The sequence below is a fragment of the Periplaneta americana genome, chromosome 3 (assembly GCF_040183065.1).
Source record: "Periplaneta americana isolate PAMFEO1 chromosome 3, P.americana_PAMFEO1_priV1, whole genome shotgun sequence".
Classification (NCBI taxonomy): domain Eukaryota; kingdom Metazoa; phylum Arthropoda; class Insecta; order Blattodea; family Blattidae; genus Periplaneta; species Periplaneta americana.
The window spans coordinates 162,590,641-162,607,635 of record NC_091119.1 but is presented as its reverse complement, the minus strand read 5'-3'; the positions used below and the strand labels follow the sequence as shown (position 1 = coordinate 162,607,635).

The 16,995-nt window shown below is 36.4% G+C and overlaps 1 protein-coding gene across 2 annotated transcripts in view; it reads right to left on the bottom strand.

Annotated features, from left to right (window-relative positions):
• Positions 1–16,776, bottom strand: part of AIF (Apoptosis inducing factor) — a 35,116-nt gene extending 18,340 nt beyond the window's left edge. Inside the window, exons 1-6 of one of the 2 annotated variants that reach the window (XM_069822194.1) lie at positions 16,389–16,776; positions 14,531–14,931; positions 14,370–14,445; positions 8,228–8,364; positions 4,998–5,128; positions 957–1,132 (exon numbers count right to left, since the gene is read on the bottom strand). In XM_069822194.1, the coding sequence (XP_069678295.1) occupies positions 957–1,132; positions 4,998–5,128; positions 8,228–8,364; positions 14,370–14,445; positions 14,531–14,931; positions 16,389–16,470 (1,003 nt within the window). In that variant the 5' untranslated portion in view covers positions 16,471–16,776. The remainder of the gene's footprint in view (positions 1–956; positions 1,133–4,997; positions 5,129–8,227; positions 8,365–14,369; positions 14,446–14,530; positions 14,932–16,388) is intronic. The other variant, XM_069822195.1, reaches the window with a different exon arrangement.
• Positions 16,777–16,995: the final 219 nt, after the last annotated feature.

The following is a 16,995-nucleotide window of genomic DNA, read 5'->3' as shown; positions in this document are numbered from 1 at the left end:
TGTGTGTACGTTTTGTAAGCAATGTTCGTAAATATGATCATATTACCCCATCCCTGGAAACAATAGGTTGGCTTAAACTAGATAAGAAAAGAAATTTACATTCACTTCTCCTTCCCTTCGAAATCTTGAACTCTTCTATTCCTTCGTACCTGTCGTCTCGCTTCACTTACCTTTCTTCCCACCACAATCTGAACACACGCTCTCGCCATGAAACAATACTAACAATACCATCTCATCGCACCTCCTCATACTCATCCTCTTTCACAATAGCCCTGCCAAGACTCTGGAATTCATTACCTGCTAGCATCAGGGACTGTCGAAATAAAATTGAATTCAAACGCAAACTTGTTCTTAACTTCTATGATAAAATGTCTAGCTTTCATTAATCAGGTAATCTTGTCGTACTTTAATTTTTATTGTAATTGTAATTGTAAATTTAATGTTAATTGTAATTTTATTGTTCATATTATAGTTGTAATCCCCTGGTAGAGGGGCAGAGAAGGCCTGACGGCCTTATCTCTACCAGGTTAAATAAATAAATACTAAATACTACTACTTTTAAATGAATAACATTTTCGTATGCTTACAAATACCAGCAATATTCTACAAAACTATACTTGTCAGAACAAAATTACAAAACACGTGCTCACTCAACATTTCTACATTATGCCCTACATACATTTACTACAATGTATGTTACAATATAAAAAATGAAACAAACTTATTATCAATTATAACAAAATCACTTTAAATAATGATGTACGTGCACACACAGGCACACACACACATGCACGCACATACACATGCGCATGCACACACAACTCACAAACACACAAAAAAAAAAACAGTTATACAAAATAAGCACTCTAAATGTGTTGTTATTGTAATAGTCATAATTCCAGCTTACATGATCTTGTTCTAAAATGAATAGCAACACAAATCAGTGAAAAATTTACCTGTTGCAATAAGGCACTTGTCATAAGAGATCTCATAGCCATCCTCCAGAATTGCTTTCTTCTCATATGCATCAATCTTTTTAACAGTCCATCCTCGGGCAACAGCTACTCCTCCGTTCACTTGATTTTTCAAATTGGTACAGTCAACATAGAAATCATCGGGCTCATAAAACAAACTGTAAAGTCACATGTACGTGAAATTAACTACTGGGTATTTCAAACTGTTTGTATCATTTCATACAAAATAAACTCAGAACAGAAATAAATGTAAAAAATGTACTGACACTAAAATACACTGTGTCCAGCTTAAACGTATAACATTTCATTATTTTATTACTTGAAAAGTATTGTTGATATTTACACTCGGTTTGCTTCTACGGGTAGGGTAACTCAAAATGTTTCCTATGTTTGCATGACACGAGTCGTTAGCGGAAATAGCCTATTAGCGTCAGTAACCATGTGGACTCCACAACAAAAGGCATTCTGTATGCTCTCGTGGAATTGAAATCTGTTACACAGGTACAACGTCGATTTCGGCGTGAATATCAACTGCGACCAACTGACGATGTTCCAACATACGTAACAATCATGAAATGGAACAGATGCCTTCGTGAAACTGGGAGTTTGGTTTCAAAGTCGGGCCACCACACCAAGCGCGCTGTTCCAGTGGCTAATGTCGAATTAATCCTTACATCTTTCCGGCGAAGCCCCTGTAAATCAATCCGAGCAAGTAGGGAGCTAAATTTACCTTCTTCGACAGTACACGATGTCGTTCATAAAAGTTTGCACCTACAGGCATACAAACTTCAGATTCGTCATCAAATCAAACCTGAAGACAAGCCACAACGGAGGGCATTCACAGAGACAATTCTGGCAAAAATTGATGAAAATGAGGCATTCCTCGATATAGCTTGTTTCTTGGACGAGGCTACATTCCACACTTCCTGGAAGTGTTAAAAAACATAATGCCGTATATGGAGACAGAACATCTCCACACAATGGAAGAGTATGAATGAAACTCAATGTGTGGTGTGCATTGTTGAAGGTCAGAATCATAAGCCCATTCTTTTTATGGAGCCTACTGTTAATGCATGAACGTACCTAGACAAGTTGCAGTTGTATGCTGTGCCACAATTTCCTCCTAACGTGGCCTTCCAACAAGATGGGGCGCCATGCCATTATGCAGATATTGTGAGAGATTTCTTGGATGATCAGTTCCCTCAATGCTGGACTGGGAGAGATAGTCTTCGATTCCTTGGCCCCCTAGAAGCCCAGACATTATGCCTTTCGATTTTTTTTCTGTGAGGGTTTGTCAAGAATCAAGTTTACCAGACAACAGTTCGTGTTCTACCAGATCTACGTCATCGCATTGTTGCAGCTGTTGCAAATGTTATGCCTGCAATGCTGCAAAACACATGGAGATAGGTGGAATAAGATTGGACATCTGCCATGCCACTAATGGTATGCATATCGAGGTACATTAGGTATATAAAAAACATTTTGAGTTACCCTACCCGTAGAAGCAAACCAAAGCGTAAATATCAACAATACTTTTCAAGTAATAAAAATGTTATACCTTTAAGCCGGTCACACTGTATTAACCTACATTATTAAATATTAAAAAGAAAATAACTCCTGAAAACTGAATCTTTCCAAAGCCAAACTAGAGTTGGAAATAATGCACTTATGAAATATATAATCTAGACCCAGTTTCTCAAACCTGTCATTCTCCACAACACAAAAAAACATGCCAAGTGTAGGGGAAGTCTGTAAACTTTAAATTTATGTCATAAAATTTCATCGTTCGACATCTTAACAGTTGAAGCGTCGGCTGGAACAATGTTATAAGTTACATTTGGGAAAATTTACAGGAGCTGCAAAAATGTGTACGCGTACAACATTGTTCTTATGAGGGTAGCAAACTTTTGAGAGGACACTGCATTGATGGACAGTTGCAAGCCAAAGAGTATAGCAAAGTAACATGACATACATTATTACACGGAAACACGCCAAATGAAAATTTTGTAACTTACAACGTTGTTCCAGCCGACACTTCAGTTATGACCACATAAAAGCCATTTATTGTATGCTTGACAGAAACATTGGGGTAGATGTTTCATAGCTACTGCAGTAAACATCATGGTACACCTACGTGTATATGATGGATGCTAGCACCTCACAGATGGCCTTAGGCAAGCAAATTTTTTAAATTTTGTTTCACAGAACATTGCTGACAGTTCTGTTGAGATATATTCAATAATTTCCTCTGATGAGACATGATTTTATTTTTATGATCATGTAGCTTCACAGAACAATAGATAGTGGAGCACACATAATCCCCATTTAATACACAAAATTCCAATACATTATGATAAAATTGACATATGGTATGCTGTAACTGTAAGCAGACTAACAGGGCTTGTGTGTGTGTGTGTGTGTGTGTGTGTGTGTGTGTGTGTGTGTGTGTGTGTGTGTGTGTGTGTGTGTGTGTATTTTAAGAGGTAGTATACATGTGGTTTTTTAATTGTTGTCAGATAATGGAAATAATATGCATAATTTCAACAAGATTCTGTCACAGTGCAAACTGCTTGGTTTTTGGAATTAAAAATGAATTACAGGATTATTTCTAGAAGATTATGGCCCACACGTTCCCCTGACTTTACTCTGTGAGAATAATATTTTTGGAAAACCTTAAAAAATGGATGCTAAAGGAATAATTCCTACACTGCAGATGAACTTAAAGACAATGTAAGAACACAAACCGGAAGGATTACAGACGCAAAACTTTTGTGTGCAAATAAAATTTTATCAAAAGATGTTGGGAATGTGTGAATGCAGAGACCACTTTGAAAAATCCTGTAACATAGGTTTGTGCTCATTGTGAAATAAAAATATAACTGTGTACATGCTATTAGTAATCAAGGTTACATGATTAGAAATACACAGGAGGTTATGAATCAACAATGACGCAATGTAGGTTGATCATGCATGCATCCATGTATGGTTCACATGCATTCCCAGCTGGAAGCTGAATGGAACACTGTATCAATAGTACCAGTTTTCATATCTGCAAAATTAGACCTTGGATTCATGTCTTAAGAATATCAGTTTACATAACGAAATACAGTAGAACCTCAATTATCCGTCACCCTATTAACCGATTGATGGATTATCCAACTGACTTTCTCTTTCGCTCTTTTTTTATGTAGAAAAAATATGAAGTACTGTATGCACATTATATTAGTACGAATTTTTTCTACAGAGTGTTTTCTTTACAAACCTTATGGTCTACTCTTAAAGGGGCCGTACTGTCTAACTTCTATGCAAAATGTTTTCTACAGGTGTCAAAAGAAAACCTGTTGTGTTACGAGAAAAGTACAAGTAATTGAATGGTTTGGAAAAAGAGAAACTGTGGTTCATCTCGCATCAGAATACAAAATAGGAATTACAACTGTGTACGATTTAATGAATATAAAGTGTATAAAGATGTAAATCTACAACATGAGACCTGTAGGCCTACTATTCCTATCTTTTCACAGACAGCCGTCATAAGGAGTTTTGTCGTTGAAAATCAGACTTAAATTAGTGAACGTCTGATCTGTTATCTAGAATGTTAAAACAGAAGACTACGGAGGAAATTACGAAACTGTATTAATCTATGCACTTAATTTATGAAAACCTTATATGGTACGGATTATCCGATTTTTTCGATTAACCGTTCACTCTACCCCCTTCATTACCACGGATAATAGAGGTTCTACTGTAGCAGGCAATGGTTGTTTTGTTGTTTTCTAATACCAAACACTAGACTGGTTTCAGCTTAATTTGTATCTATTTTCAATTTACGCACTGATACTATTACATGTAGGAGCTGTAAACCCACGAGATTTTGAATCAATCTCTATGAGACACCCCTTCCCCAATCATTATCATGGCTCTACAGTACTCACGACAATTCTGTATATTCTGTATTTTATCCTTTACATTACTTCATCAAGTGAACAATATAATCATGCAAATAAAATTAAAATACATGCTTACCTTCTTTCTGATCCATTCCATTGCTTAAACTTAAGCTTCTTTGTTGCTTCAGCATTATCGTTGAACCACATCTCCTTGGAAAGTGGAGGCCTCATATATGGATAATATCCATCATTATCAATAACAAGAACCTGAAAAGAAAAGAAAGGAAAAGATTTGTAAATTAACCACAGAAACAATAGAGTTTGAATCGTTTTATGCTTTCTCTGGTGTGAGCACACATGCACAAAACCACATCCATGCGTCCCTTGAGAAATTTTGCAATTTTTTACTTCAATTGCCTTGTATTTTCTTTCACTTTCTTAATCTGAAATGTCCCTAAATCCAACCTTCTTCAGTAACAATGATAAATGAATTTCTCCGTCATTCATAGGTTATGAAAAGAAAGTGTTTCCTTACACTAAAGCAGCCATCAACAAATCTGTACTCACGATGACACCACTGGACACAAGCCGCAATACATATGAGGTACAGTCCGCGTCACCGTTTTTGGCGTGTGAAATAAGTAATGGGAACGTTAATTGCGAGTGTTTTATATTTGCCGCAGTCAGTCTGACAACTGTGTTTGGCAAATGACTGCTGTGACGTGTATATGAAGTGTCACCATTCTCAGCTGTGCTAGCAACATGCTCACAGACTGGGTACTATATATCTAGGACACACGCCAAAAATGCTGGCGCCAGCTATAATATCAATCTAGGAGTATAGAGCACTCCGTTCGGATCCCAGTGGTGAACTCCCAACATGAGCATCTGACATAGACTACACGATAATGATTTATTGATGGACAAATTATATTTTATTTCACCTTAATTTTTATTGTGCCACAACAACTTAGGAAAATATACGTCACAATTTGCCACTCTTAATACAACTCGTAAATTTTTGTCTATTAGTCACGATCTTTGTTTAGATTTTAAGAGTTTTCATTCAGACGATAATTATTCGGAAATATACTGAATTTAGAGCCAAACATAGCAGTTATGTAGATTAATGGCAGACGATCTAAGATAAGACTACAGGCATTTTTCTATGGAAAGCATGTAATCGTAATAATATGAACGAAACAGCTGATAAACACACGGGAAAAAGAGATGAATTATGGGTAATTTGACGGCCATACCTTTTTGGTTCCACCGTTTCAAGTTTATGGCCCAGAGTTGGTTCAGACGGTTATGGACAAATGAACATCCAATTCCAACACTTACAGATTTTAATGCCATATCTGGGATAGTTACACTCCTATCTTCCTAGGCATTCTTTACAACACTCATGCTAATATTTTTAAACAAATCAACTGCTTAAATGAACTGGCACAGTTCCTACAATTGATGCCATTTTGTGTACATGTTCTTAAATAGATTTCGGGGAGTGTCAACCCCAAAATTTGTAAGCTACCCATTGTCTGGGGTATTATCGAATCACCCTGTCCCACAGGACATAAATATGGGACCTAGTCCTGAACTCCAGGCTGGAGGTTGGATGAAGGACTAACACCCTTTCCTGTAAAAAAAAACATCGTTATAGAAACCAAAAGTAAGGAAATAAACTAACAGAACTTTTGGCACCAACCTTCAGCATAGACCCTTAAATGGAACCCACAAGAAGATCGAGGAAGACTGGCTCAGAAAAACAAGGCAAAGAAGCCAGAGAGAAGAAATAGGAAAGTCAACCAAACGCTCACTTGGGGGCGATGGTTGGTAGTTGGGAATGGTAGAGGACTGCAACTCTAGCACTATGCGTCATTGTAACAGCACTATAGCAATTAACAGTAAGAGTCCACTGTGCTCCCTCCAGAGTTGAATTTTGATGTGAACGAGAAATGTGCGGTGAGCTTTGGCTGGAGCCCTCTCATTCAAAGACAAGATTATTTTACGTGCTGTAAATCTATGGCATGCATCTTCCAGCTTTCCAAAGAAAGCCATGCCTTTGGTCAAATCTGTGCCTGAAAACCTTTGGTCCAAAGATACTAGATTATTGAGAGCAACTCCCAACAACTGGTTTAGTCATGAGAGTCCTTGGCAGCTAGACAGCATGCATGTTCCTTTCGGAAATACCTCATACCATATGAATCACTGCTATAGTAGGCTACTTCAAATACATGATGTGCAGACAACAGAACAAAGAAGAGGCACGTTCAGACTTATGTTTGTATGGATTTATTTCATCCTCAGAGCCAGTAAACATGCTTCCAAAGTTTGCTATGTCCTATAGTATGACTACAACAACCCAGCAAAGAAATTAAACAAATTTTTCCACGTTTCATTGAACAAAATATTTTTCCGAATATACATCCTCCCTGGAAACCATTCACACCGCTGAAAGATGTGAGAGACAATTTGGGAACCTCTCCTATAACAATAATTAAACAGACTACTTCATCTTCATCATCATCATCATCATCATCATCATCATCCTTGCATGTATTGGGCCTAGTGGCCCGTTACGGTCTCTTGCCAATGCTTGAACGGTCTGCCCAAGGATCTCTTGCCTACAGGATGATCATTTAAAATTTGGCGTGGAATTCTACAATAAGGCATTCTGATGACATGTGATCTCCAGTTTTATCTGTATTTCTGTAGGTATTCCATAATCAGTTCAATCTGCAGTTCTTTCATAATGTCAAAATTTTTAATGTGATCCATTCTCGTGTATCCCGCAGTACAATGCATAAATCTCATTTCTGCCGCCGTTAATCTTTGTGAATCAATATTACGAATTGTCCAAGCTTCACTACCAAAACAGAGTATAGATCTGGCCAATGTTTTATAAATTCTGGTGCGCGTGTGTTTTTGTACTAAGGTTGGTTTGAATATCTGATTAATTATCCCCATTGCTCTATTGAATTTAATAATTTTCTCATTCAAATTCTTTTCTTCTTCATATGAAATTTGGTAACCGAGATAACTAAAATTTTTTACTTGTTCAATGATCTTATTATTGATGCATATTTTGCTATGGACTGGTTCCTTTCCTAAAAAAGCCATCACTTTAGATTTGTCAGTTGAAATTTCCATATTGAAACTTTCTGCCATTTGATTAAAGTTGTAAACCAAACGCTGTAAATTATCTTCTGAAGTTGCCATAAACACAATATCATCAGCAAATAATAAAGTATCTATTTGGGACAAACGACTTACTGGTATACTTACATGTGGTTTCAATCTCCATTCCTTAATAATGTGATTAAACAGGCTACTTAAAACAAAAAAGATACACAACCAACCTACCGCTGCTGTTGAATCAGCAGATTTAATGGCTCGAAAGGCAGCAAAAGATGCTGTACCACCACCAATTAGTAAATATGGTATACTGCTTGGAATATCCTTAGATGATCCTGGAAATTTCGTAATCACCCTGGGTCTTTCTGTAAAGAAATATGTACATTACTAACACAAATTAAACCAAACCCTTTAACTCTATTAAATATAGAATATAATCTAAATTTAACAGAAGAAATACTGAAATCAGAAGTAAACACTGAAACAATTGTCTTTAGAGAAAATTAATATTAGGTACCCTCCACAAAACTGGCTTCATTTATACACCGACAGATCCTTGATCTCCAGAGAACAAGGTGCTGGTGCAGGTGTTACGTGCTGTCTCTTCTCACTTTATAGATCTCTTGGATATGGAACAACAAGTTTTGATGGTGAAATCATTGCAATAAGTGAAAGTCTCAGACTCCAAAGCAGCTAATCTATCAATAGTCTCTAAACACACATCTTCATCTCAAACAGCAGAAATAACTAAAATGCTCTCTCAATTAATATCACTCAATAAAAGAATTGTATTCCAATGGATACCATCCCATTGTGGAATCCTGGGAAACGAGAAAACAGATGCTTTAGCAAAGAAGGGCAGCACTGCTATTTACAGACCTGTTACTAAATCTATGTATTACTCTGTGAAAAGATTTATTAAATTTACATACTTAGACTTCAACAAACAAAATTTGATAACATACAATCTCAAGGGAAAAATGGAACTCTCTGCATCTAAATCCACAGTTAATTCCCGATTTACCACGAAAATAGTCTGTAGCTGCATTTAGATTGGCAACAGGCCATGACTGTTTGGCCAAACACCTGCATAGAATTGGAATATATCAGTCCCCTAACTGCCCATTGTGCAACTCAAACCAAGAAATGGATTCGGAACACCTCAAAATCTGTGCTTCAGTGGCTGGCCATGATAATATCTTTGAAAAATATTGGAGTGCAAGAGGTCAAATGACTTTATTGTCAAACGCCTGGCATTAGAAAACAACAACAACATTACTAACACAGCACAAAGTTTACTTCCTTATACATGAGAAAGAAATATTACCGGAAACAATTTTTTAAGTACCATTTGTTGGGGTGAAGGTTATAATAATAATTTTTCATTTCACCAACATTATCGCCATTTCATTCAGATACTAAATAACCTGAGATGTTGATACAGAGTCGTAAAATAACCTACCTACATAAATTTTTAAAAATACTCAATGTAGTCTATATTATGGAGATATATATGTAGTTTCAAATGAATTTATCTCAATTAGATAAAATAGGAAAAACAGCATTTGCGGAAATTTTAGTGAAATAGCACCTTTTTTTCTTATTTTAGTAACTTTACCCCTGCTTCTTTCTATGAAAATTGCCCCTAAAAATCCTAACTCTGCATTAACTTATTAAAATAACATAGTATGTAAGTTTTAATCTGGTGAAGTGTCGTGAGTTTGTGGGTGCAAGCAGCAGTAGTTGCAGCTACTCAGCCTACAGAAACACTGGGAACATTTGCTGGGACGCACTATATCACACAGTATTTAATGCTTTCAAATGCAGAGGTTGTTCAGTGTCGAAATTCAAGTGGACAAGAATGGCCCACAAATTTTACCTGGAGCCCTCTAACTAGAAAATGGTTCTTATATGTATCACAAGGCCCATAACACATTACACCGAGAACTATGAACTATGTAATATGTGTGAAGACAGCTAGCAATGCTTATGTCTTTACACTACAGCAAGAAACATGTTGCTACACAGTGGAGCCATTTCTGTATAGATAATTAAAACACGAATTTTATTACGTCATATGGAAGGCAGTTTGATTAAAGACCTTGTATACAATACTATACAAGGTCTTTGGGTTTGACATGCACTGATAGAAATAAAATTATATAAATCTGAACATCTTACTTTCTATTAATTATTCGATTTCATTCACGTAATATAGATTTTATAGGCTGCAATTAGGTTAGGTTACCTGTGGGAGCAAAAAATACAGGTGGTGAGGTAGCATGTTTTCAAAAAATCGCTAACTGACCGATGCCAACTATGAATTATTTTGAGAATTACTCCATGCTAAAGGAAAGCATTTACCACAGCTCAACAAAAGCATTACATATTTCTCACTGTAGTGTGTTATGGGCCTAAAGGCTGGTTCACAATAAACTGGCAACAAAAACGACAATGAGAATGAGAACGGAAATATTGTTAAAATAAATGTATTTAAATGTGAGCAATAGCTAATTGTGGATGCTCACATTTAAATTTATTTATTTTAACAATATTTCCGTTCTCATTCTCATTGTCGTTTCCGTTCCTGGTTCATTGTGAACCAGCCTTAAATCTACGACATAAGACATAAAGCTTTACTTCCATCCCACAGGAAGTCATGCTGAAAAGTTTTTTCTTTAAAATACACTATCCTTTGCTAGGTTTGACTGGTGAGACTGCTGAAGATGATGGAGAGTTGAAGTTTTTTTTTTTTTAACATCTGTGGTTATCTCGCATGTTAGTATCTGTAAGTATACCAGTAGGCCATTGCTACTATTGCTGAGTTCCTGTTTCTGTTGCATGTTGTAGATGGCTTGTGTTCATGATTTTAGACTTTCATTAATAATTATGATATTTTTATTTTTTATTGGGTTATTTTACGACGCTGTATCAACAACTCAGGTTATTTAGTGTCTGAATGAAATGAAGGTGATAATGCTGGTGAAATGAATCCAGGATTCAGCACCGAAAGTTACCCAGCATTTGCTTGTATTGGGTTGAGGGAAAACCCGGAAAAAATCTCAACCAGGTAACTTGCTCCGACCAGAATTCGAACCCGGGCCACCTGGTTTTGCGGCCAGACGCGCTGACTGTTACTCCACAGGTGTGGACATTATGATATTGGTGACTGAGGTGGTGATGAATCATGGTATGTAAATTTCCAATCCTTACTCTATTCAAGAAATGGATTCGAAATACCTCAAAAGCTGTGCTTCAGTGGGTGACCATGACAATATCTTTGAAAAATATTGGAGTGCAAGAGGTCAAATGACTTTATTGTCAAGCGCCTGGCATTAGAAAACAACAACAAATTTCCAATCCGACATTTGCCTTTATGACTGAGGGAAACCATGAAAAACCCCAGTCTGATTGGCCGGCCACGGGGTTTGAACCCAGGACCTCCCAAATACGAGTCACAAATGCTACTGTCTGCACCAACTCATTCGGTTGGGAGTTGGAATTATGGACAAGCAAGTCAGCGGACAGCAGCAACAGTACTTCTATACAAGCATGCAATTTCACAACTGTCATGCTACTTAATGCATAAGTGACCTTCAGAAACAGTTGGACCACTCAATTAACACCCAACCTTAAATATAAATGTCAAACTGTATTTAATAAGGTTTAATAGAAACAGACAAGATTATATCCTGTTTCCAACATGACAAATAACTCTGTTACTTGAATTCACTCCTGCATTAATCAAAGTGGCTTCAGACAATCTCTGTACTGCGGGTAAAACTCTTGTAGTCATTCTAGTCATGTCATAAAACATGAACATGGCTAACAATCAGTATTGTAGTTGGAAAAAAATGTTAGGGGATACTGTTGAAATCTCCTTGGTTAGAATAGACTCCATACGGATTCGTACTGCACTTCTTTTTCAAGGTTATTTCATCAGCATGCAGTCTCCTCTGCAGATCTCCTTCCAGATTGGATCCACTTATTGCACATAAGGCACAGGATTAAATGCTGACACTGATGGCCCACACATTTTTGAGAACAAAAGCTTAGAACTTCTTTTACTAGAAGAGTATTCCTTTTCTTAGTCCAGATATCGTTCATCATACTAATGCAACTTCCCATTCTAAAGTTGAAATTTGAATAGAATCTATTATATGTAACAAACTACAAAATTCTGGTGGTTTCACATTTAAGTCAATATATTTTCTGAGGGCTTTAATGTACTTTTGTCATCAAGATGGAAATGTTCATACAAGTTTGAGATGCATGTTTGTATTTACGAGTCAAATCTTTCAACAGTCTTTTTTTTTTTTTTAATCTCTCTTCCATTTTGCATTACTAATCTTATATTTTCAACAAACAGGATGTTTGAGTGGAATTGATAAGCCTATGCTTGAAGTTTCCTGCTAGGCTTTTGTAAAATTGACTAGGATTTATTTCAACTATCTTTGTCCTGCTCTCTAGCTCACTATCTTTGAAAACTTTCTGTTTTTGAGCAGAGAATGCCTCCTCGACAAAAGATCTTGGCGAATGTACCACAGATTCAAAGACCTTAACAGTACAGTATGCTTTTAAGCTTCTGGAATTGTTAGATCTCTCATAATAAGGCCATCGTAATTTTAGCTACACTTGCATATTTAGACCTTTATTTAGTCTCTTAAATTAATATTGGAGGCTTCAGTCTTGAGGCGTCGTGTCATCAGGTTAGTAGACCTATTAATTAGAAACACCACACGGTCTGCAAGCTTGAAATTAACAGATTACAACTATTCTTGAGGTGTCAGACCATGGCTTTCGATAAAACAACGAATTTACAAGCATTTAAAAAAGAATATAAGAAGTCAGTCGTTAGTCTGCTTTTATGCCAGATATCAAAAGTTAAAGATTAGTTGAACATAATTAAGTTTTTTTTTTTTTTTTTTGGTACAATAACAGCAAGTTTTTATTTTAGATGGTAGTGTACTGGCCCAACTACAGCAGAGCTAACAATAACAGAAATTTTCTGTAAATAGTTGTAGGCCTAATTATCTATAGTCGCGACGCTGTTATTTCCGGCGTGACTCCGCCTCTTTGCTTACGTCTTAGGAAGTGAAGGCTCTATAAAGTCTAGGTAGGTAGTATCGTTCGCCATTTTTGTTCTTTTGTTCCCGAGCTACCATACGAGGAATCTATTTGCCACACCGTTAAACAGTATCATGTCGTAGCTCCTATGATAATAAATCAAACGCACTGTAATTCAGCAAATAATTGAGCGGCAAATAACATCTTCGTGTGCTTTCTGCGAACGCCAATGAAAGACCAAAATAGCAGGCGATTATATTAAGTATTTATCGAGCCTTAAGAAATGAATAACGTCTTCATAAGCGAATCACAAGATGCACACGTTTAAATGTAGCCGACCTGCAATGCGATTGGCTGCTGGAAATTAGAGCGACGGGATTATAATTATTCGCGCCATACAATTACACTTACAGTTACGAGTTAGTTTATCACGCGCATGCATGTGTGTGTGTGTGTGTGTGTGTGTGTGTGTGTGTGTGGGTGTGTGGGTGTGTGGGTGTGTGTGTGTGTTTGTGCGTGGGTGTGTTTTTTTTTTTGGCATTGTTGCAATGCAATTTTCATTACGTGAACGTGTGTATAAGCTTACTACATACCGGTACATAAAATACAGAAAATCTTGTGTGAGAATACGACATAACTTCCATAACAAATTTTCAAATAGACCCATACCTAATGCCACTACAATAAGATGGTTAGCCAAAAAACTCAAACAGACATGTTCAGTAAATGTTGGTAAAATACAAAGGAGAGGACATGTTCTTATGAAGTCCAGATTTAATACCATGCGATTTCTATCTATGGGGGGGGGGGGTCACTTAAAAATAAGGTTTATGCGAAAATCCCGCATACAATAAATGAGCTTGAAGACCATATAAGAGCTGAAATAGAGTCAATCAGCGAAGCAGAACTTTTTCAAGTAATTAACAATTTCATAAGAAGATGTCAACAGTGTGTAGCAGTTGGTGGGGACATTTCCAACACCTACTTTGAGCTGGGAAAGTACAAATTCCTATACTAAATGTTTCAGTGCTGGCAGACAGGGTGGCCGCTTGGCAACAGATAAGCTCCTACCGGCAGGCGACAGGAAAATGAAAACCGAGTGGCTAAACAAAACAGTGTCACTGTAAAAGTCTTTCATAGTACAGTGGTAATGTATCGGAAAACGGAAACTGGTGCATGTAAACTAGACATTTGTCTAAATAGCTTATACAATCAATGATCTTAAACTGTTAAATCATAATGAAAGAGATTTCTCCAGCCAAAATAAATATGAAATAGGCTTTAATATTTTGCTGATACTTACTTGTCTTACGAATCTTCGAAATAATTTTAGGTCTGCCACCTGATTCATCTTTCGTAAAGAGGCCTGCATAATACAGCTGTAACAAAATATCGTTCCTTGAACATTTATGCACAGAAATAAAAGCAACTGTCAATCACACAAAGACAGACAAACTAACTTACACCCGCAACACTGGCCAGAAGTAGGAGAAGTCCTCCAATTAAATGCTTAGTGTATTTCTTATGCTGACTATCATCATACGGACAGTCTGGTTGAGGAGTATCTTTCATCATATGCGGTTTCCCACATTCCTGATCAGGTGGTCTAATAGTTGCCTTATCTGGATGAATGGATATTACTGGTTTAAATTCCTTTCCTATGGGTTGCTTGGAAGAACTCTGATTTTTTTCTTTCATACATTCTTCCACAGTTTTTGTTGCTCCCAGTGGTTTATCATCTTTTCCACCTTTAGTACCACTAGTGTACATACGTGTTATACGATGTGGTCTGGCTGAGTTTAGTGCCCTTTCCTTCCCATCGTCTGATCCAGTAGCAAATAATCGACAGAAATACTGAGGTCGAGCTACAAAACAATCAAAATCATTTTTTCTTATGTTCACTTTAACACTTGATTAAAACTTTAAAGGATAAATTTCAGAACACGGATTCCTTCCTTTCCCTCTTACTTCAAAATTCCAACCTTGTGCACACAAAATAAATTATTGGCACTGAAAAGTGCCTTTTCGTAAGCTTGATGATGCGCATTCGACAAATCTGCTCTTTTTAATATTTTAAGATATAATTGTCAGTGAGAAATCAGTATACTGAAATTTTCCCAAATAAGATAATACAAGCCCAAACATATAAATATTATCGAAAGTTGTTCCATCCACTTATCATTTAAGGTGGAATTTTGCTTTACCACTCTTTTTGGCTATCAGTTCCCTGTGCCAATTTTTCCGCTATCGTGAACAACGCAAGTCATAAAGTAATGCAACATTTAACAACAGATATGAGATTAGTTGTCATACAAGTAGGAATATTGAGTACCCTATCGCATGGCTTGTCACATGGTCTAATCCTATTTGGATTTATCTTTCATTGTGGTAAGCTTACTATTTAAACATTTTATATCCTAGCCATTAATAATTTTCTCCTTCCAGTTCAGTCTCTCATCTCGTTCATTATGCACATATGAAGTAGGGATATAGATTCCGTTAAAAAAAAAAAGCGAAAAAAATTAAGGATATCGTACCTAATGGGTCTTATGTCCACTTGTACCGTTATTACCGGGAAAATATTGGTTCCCTTCTGTATCATTCTCTCTTCCTCTTTCTCATGCTTCTAGTGACAAGTACTCCCACTGTCAGTATTAAGGTTAGGTAGAGTTTGAGGAGATAGATTAGTGACAGATAACCTCAATGTCAATGATAATTTAGATAGAGTTTGATGAGAAGATAAATTAGTGAGAAGTGCTTCGCGCGAAGATGACCTACATGAACGTCAAGCTCATTATTCCTTTTATTAAAAAAAAAAGTTTCGAACCTTGACAATCAAAGGAAACCAGCTAAATTCTTGTGTTATAGATAAACAAATGATCTTACATATCTAGTGGCCATAAGCCCAATTTATCTCACAAATACATGACTAATTAATAAAGTTACAAATACTCATGCATTTTAAAACGGTATGAATAAACCATCTAAAATCATTGTTGGGCCTATTCAAAAACATTTCGCACTGCACTTATCAAATAGCCTCTAAATCTTGTAATGAAAACTGGATAGGTTGGTACTTCACACAATGATATAATAAATAAAGATGTTCATACAAATTACCACCCAACATTTCAACGATTCCAAATTGTGTAATTATGATTAGCACTCATTCCTATACATTCTTAAATTAAGCCCGACAACTTGAAACCTAATAGTGTTTAGGTTAACTAATGATCATAGTTTCTTACAAATTACGCGCCTTCTTTCTATATATTCCTTTTGTCTTTCATTTCCAGGGCACAGAGTTTTAAAAAATTCTTACCTCGAAGATTTGGGCGTTGAATTACACCTGAATATTGAACATATTCCAAAATATAAGTAAAAAATCTTCTGTTTCTCAACATTTTCTATGCCGGTTCACATGCAATATGGCGACAGTTTAAATTCTTTAAATCTGTGTGTATCTTGAAAAATTTGAAGCGATGTACCTTTTCCTTATCATAAAATCCCAATCCCAAAATTGCATTACGTATCAATAGTTTTTCTCCCCACATTACATAATATATCACCTACGGGTCATGACACATTTCTTAGTAACAACAAATTTCAACATTAGTTTCAAATTCAACACTACACCACACTGCTCACAATAGCGCCTATTGGTCAAGCAAACGCATGCCTATTCCAATGGTCATGTCACGGATTAAAATAGTATATTTCTCCATGGCCGTTGCACGTTTCGGGCCGGTGGAACAAGTATGACCTCTATCAGAGCCACTAGCCACTAAAGCACGACACAACATCGAAGAGGGTTACTCAACTACGTACTTAAACCACTAGAGGACTAGACTGCGCTTAAACTATAATAATAATATGTATTTGTATGATTTCAATTGTTAAAATTGTATTTTTAAAGTTAATTCATTTCT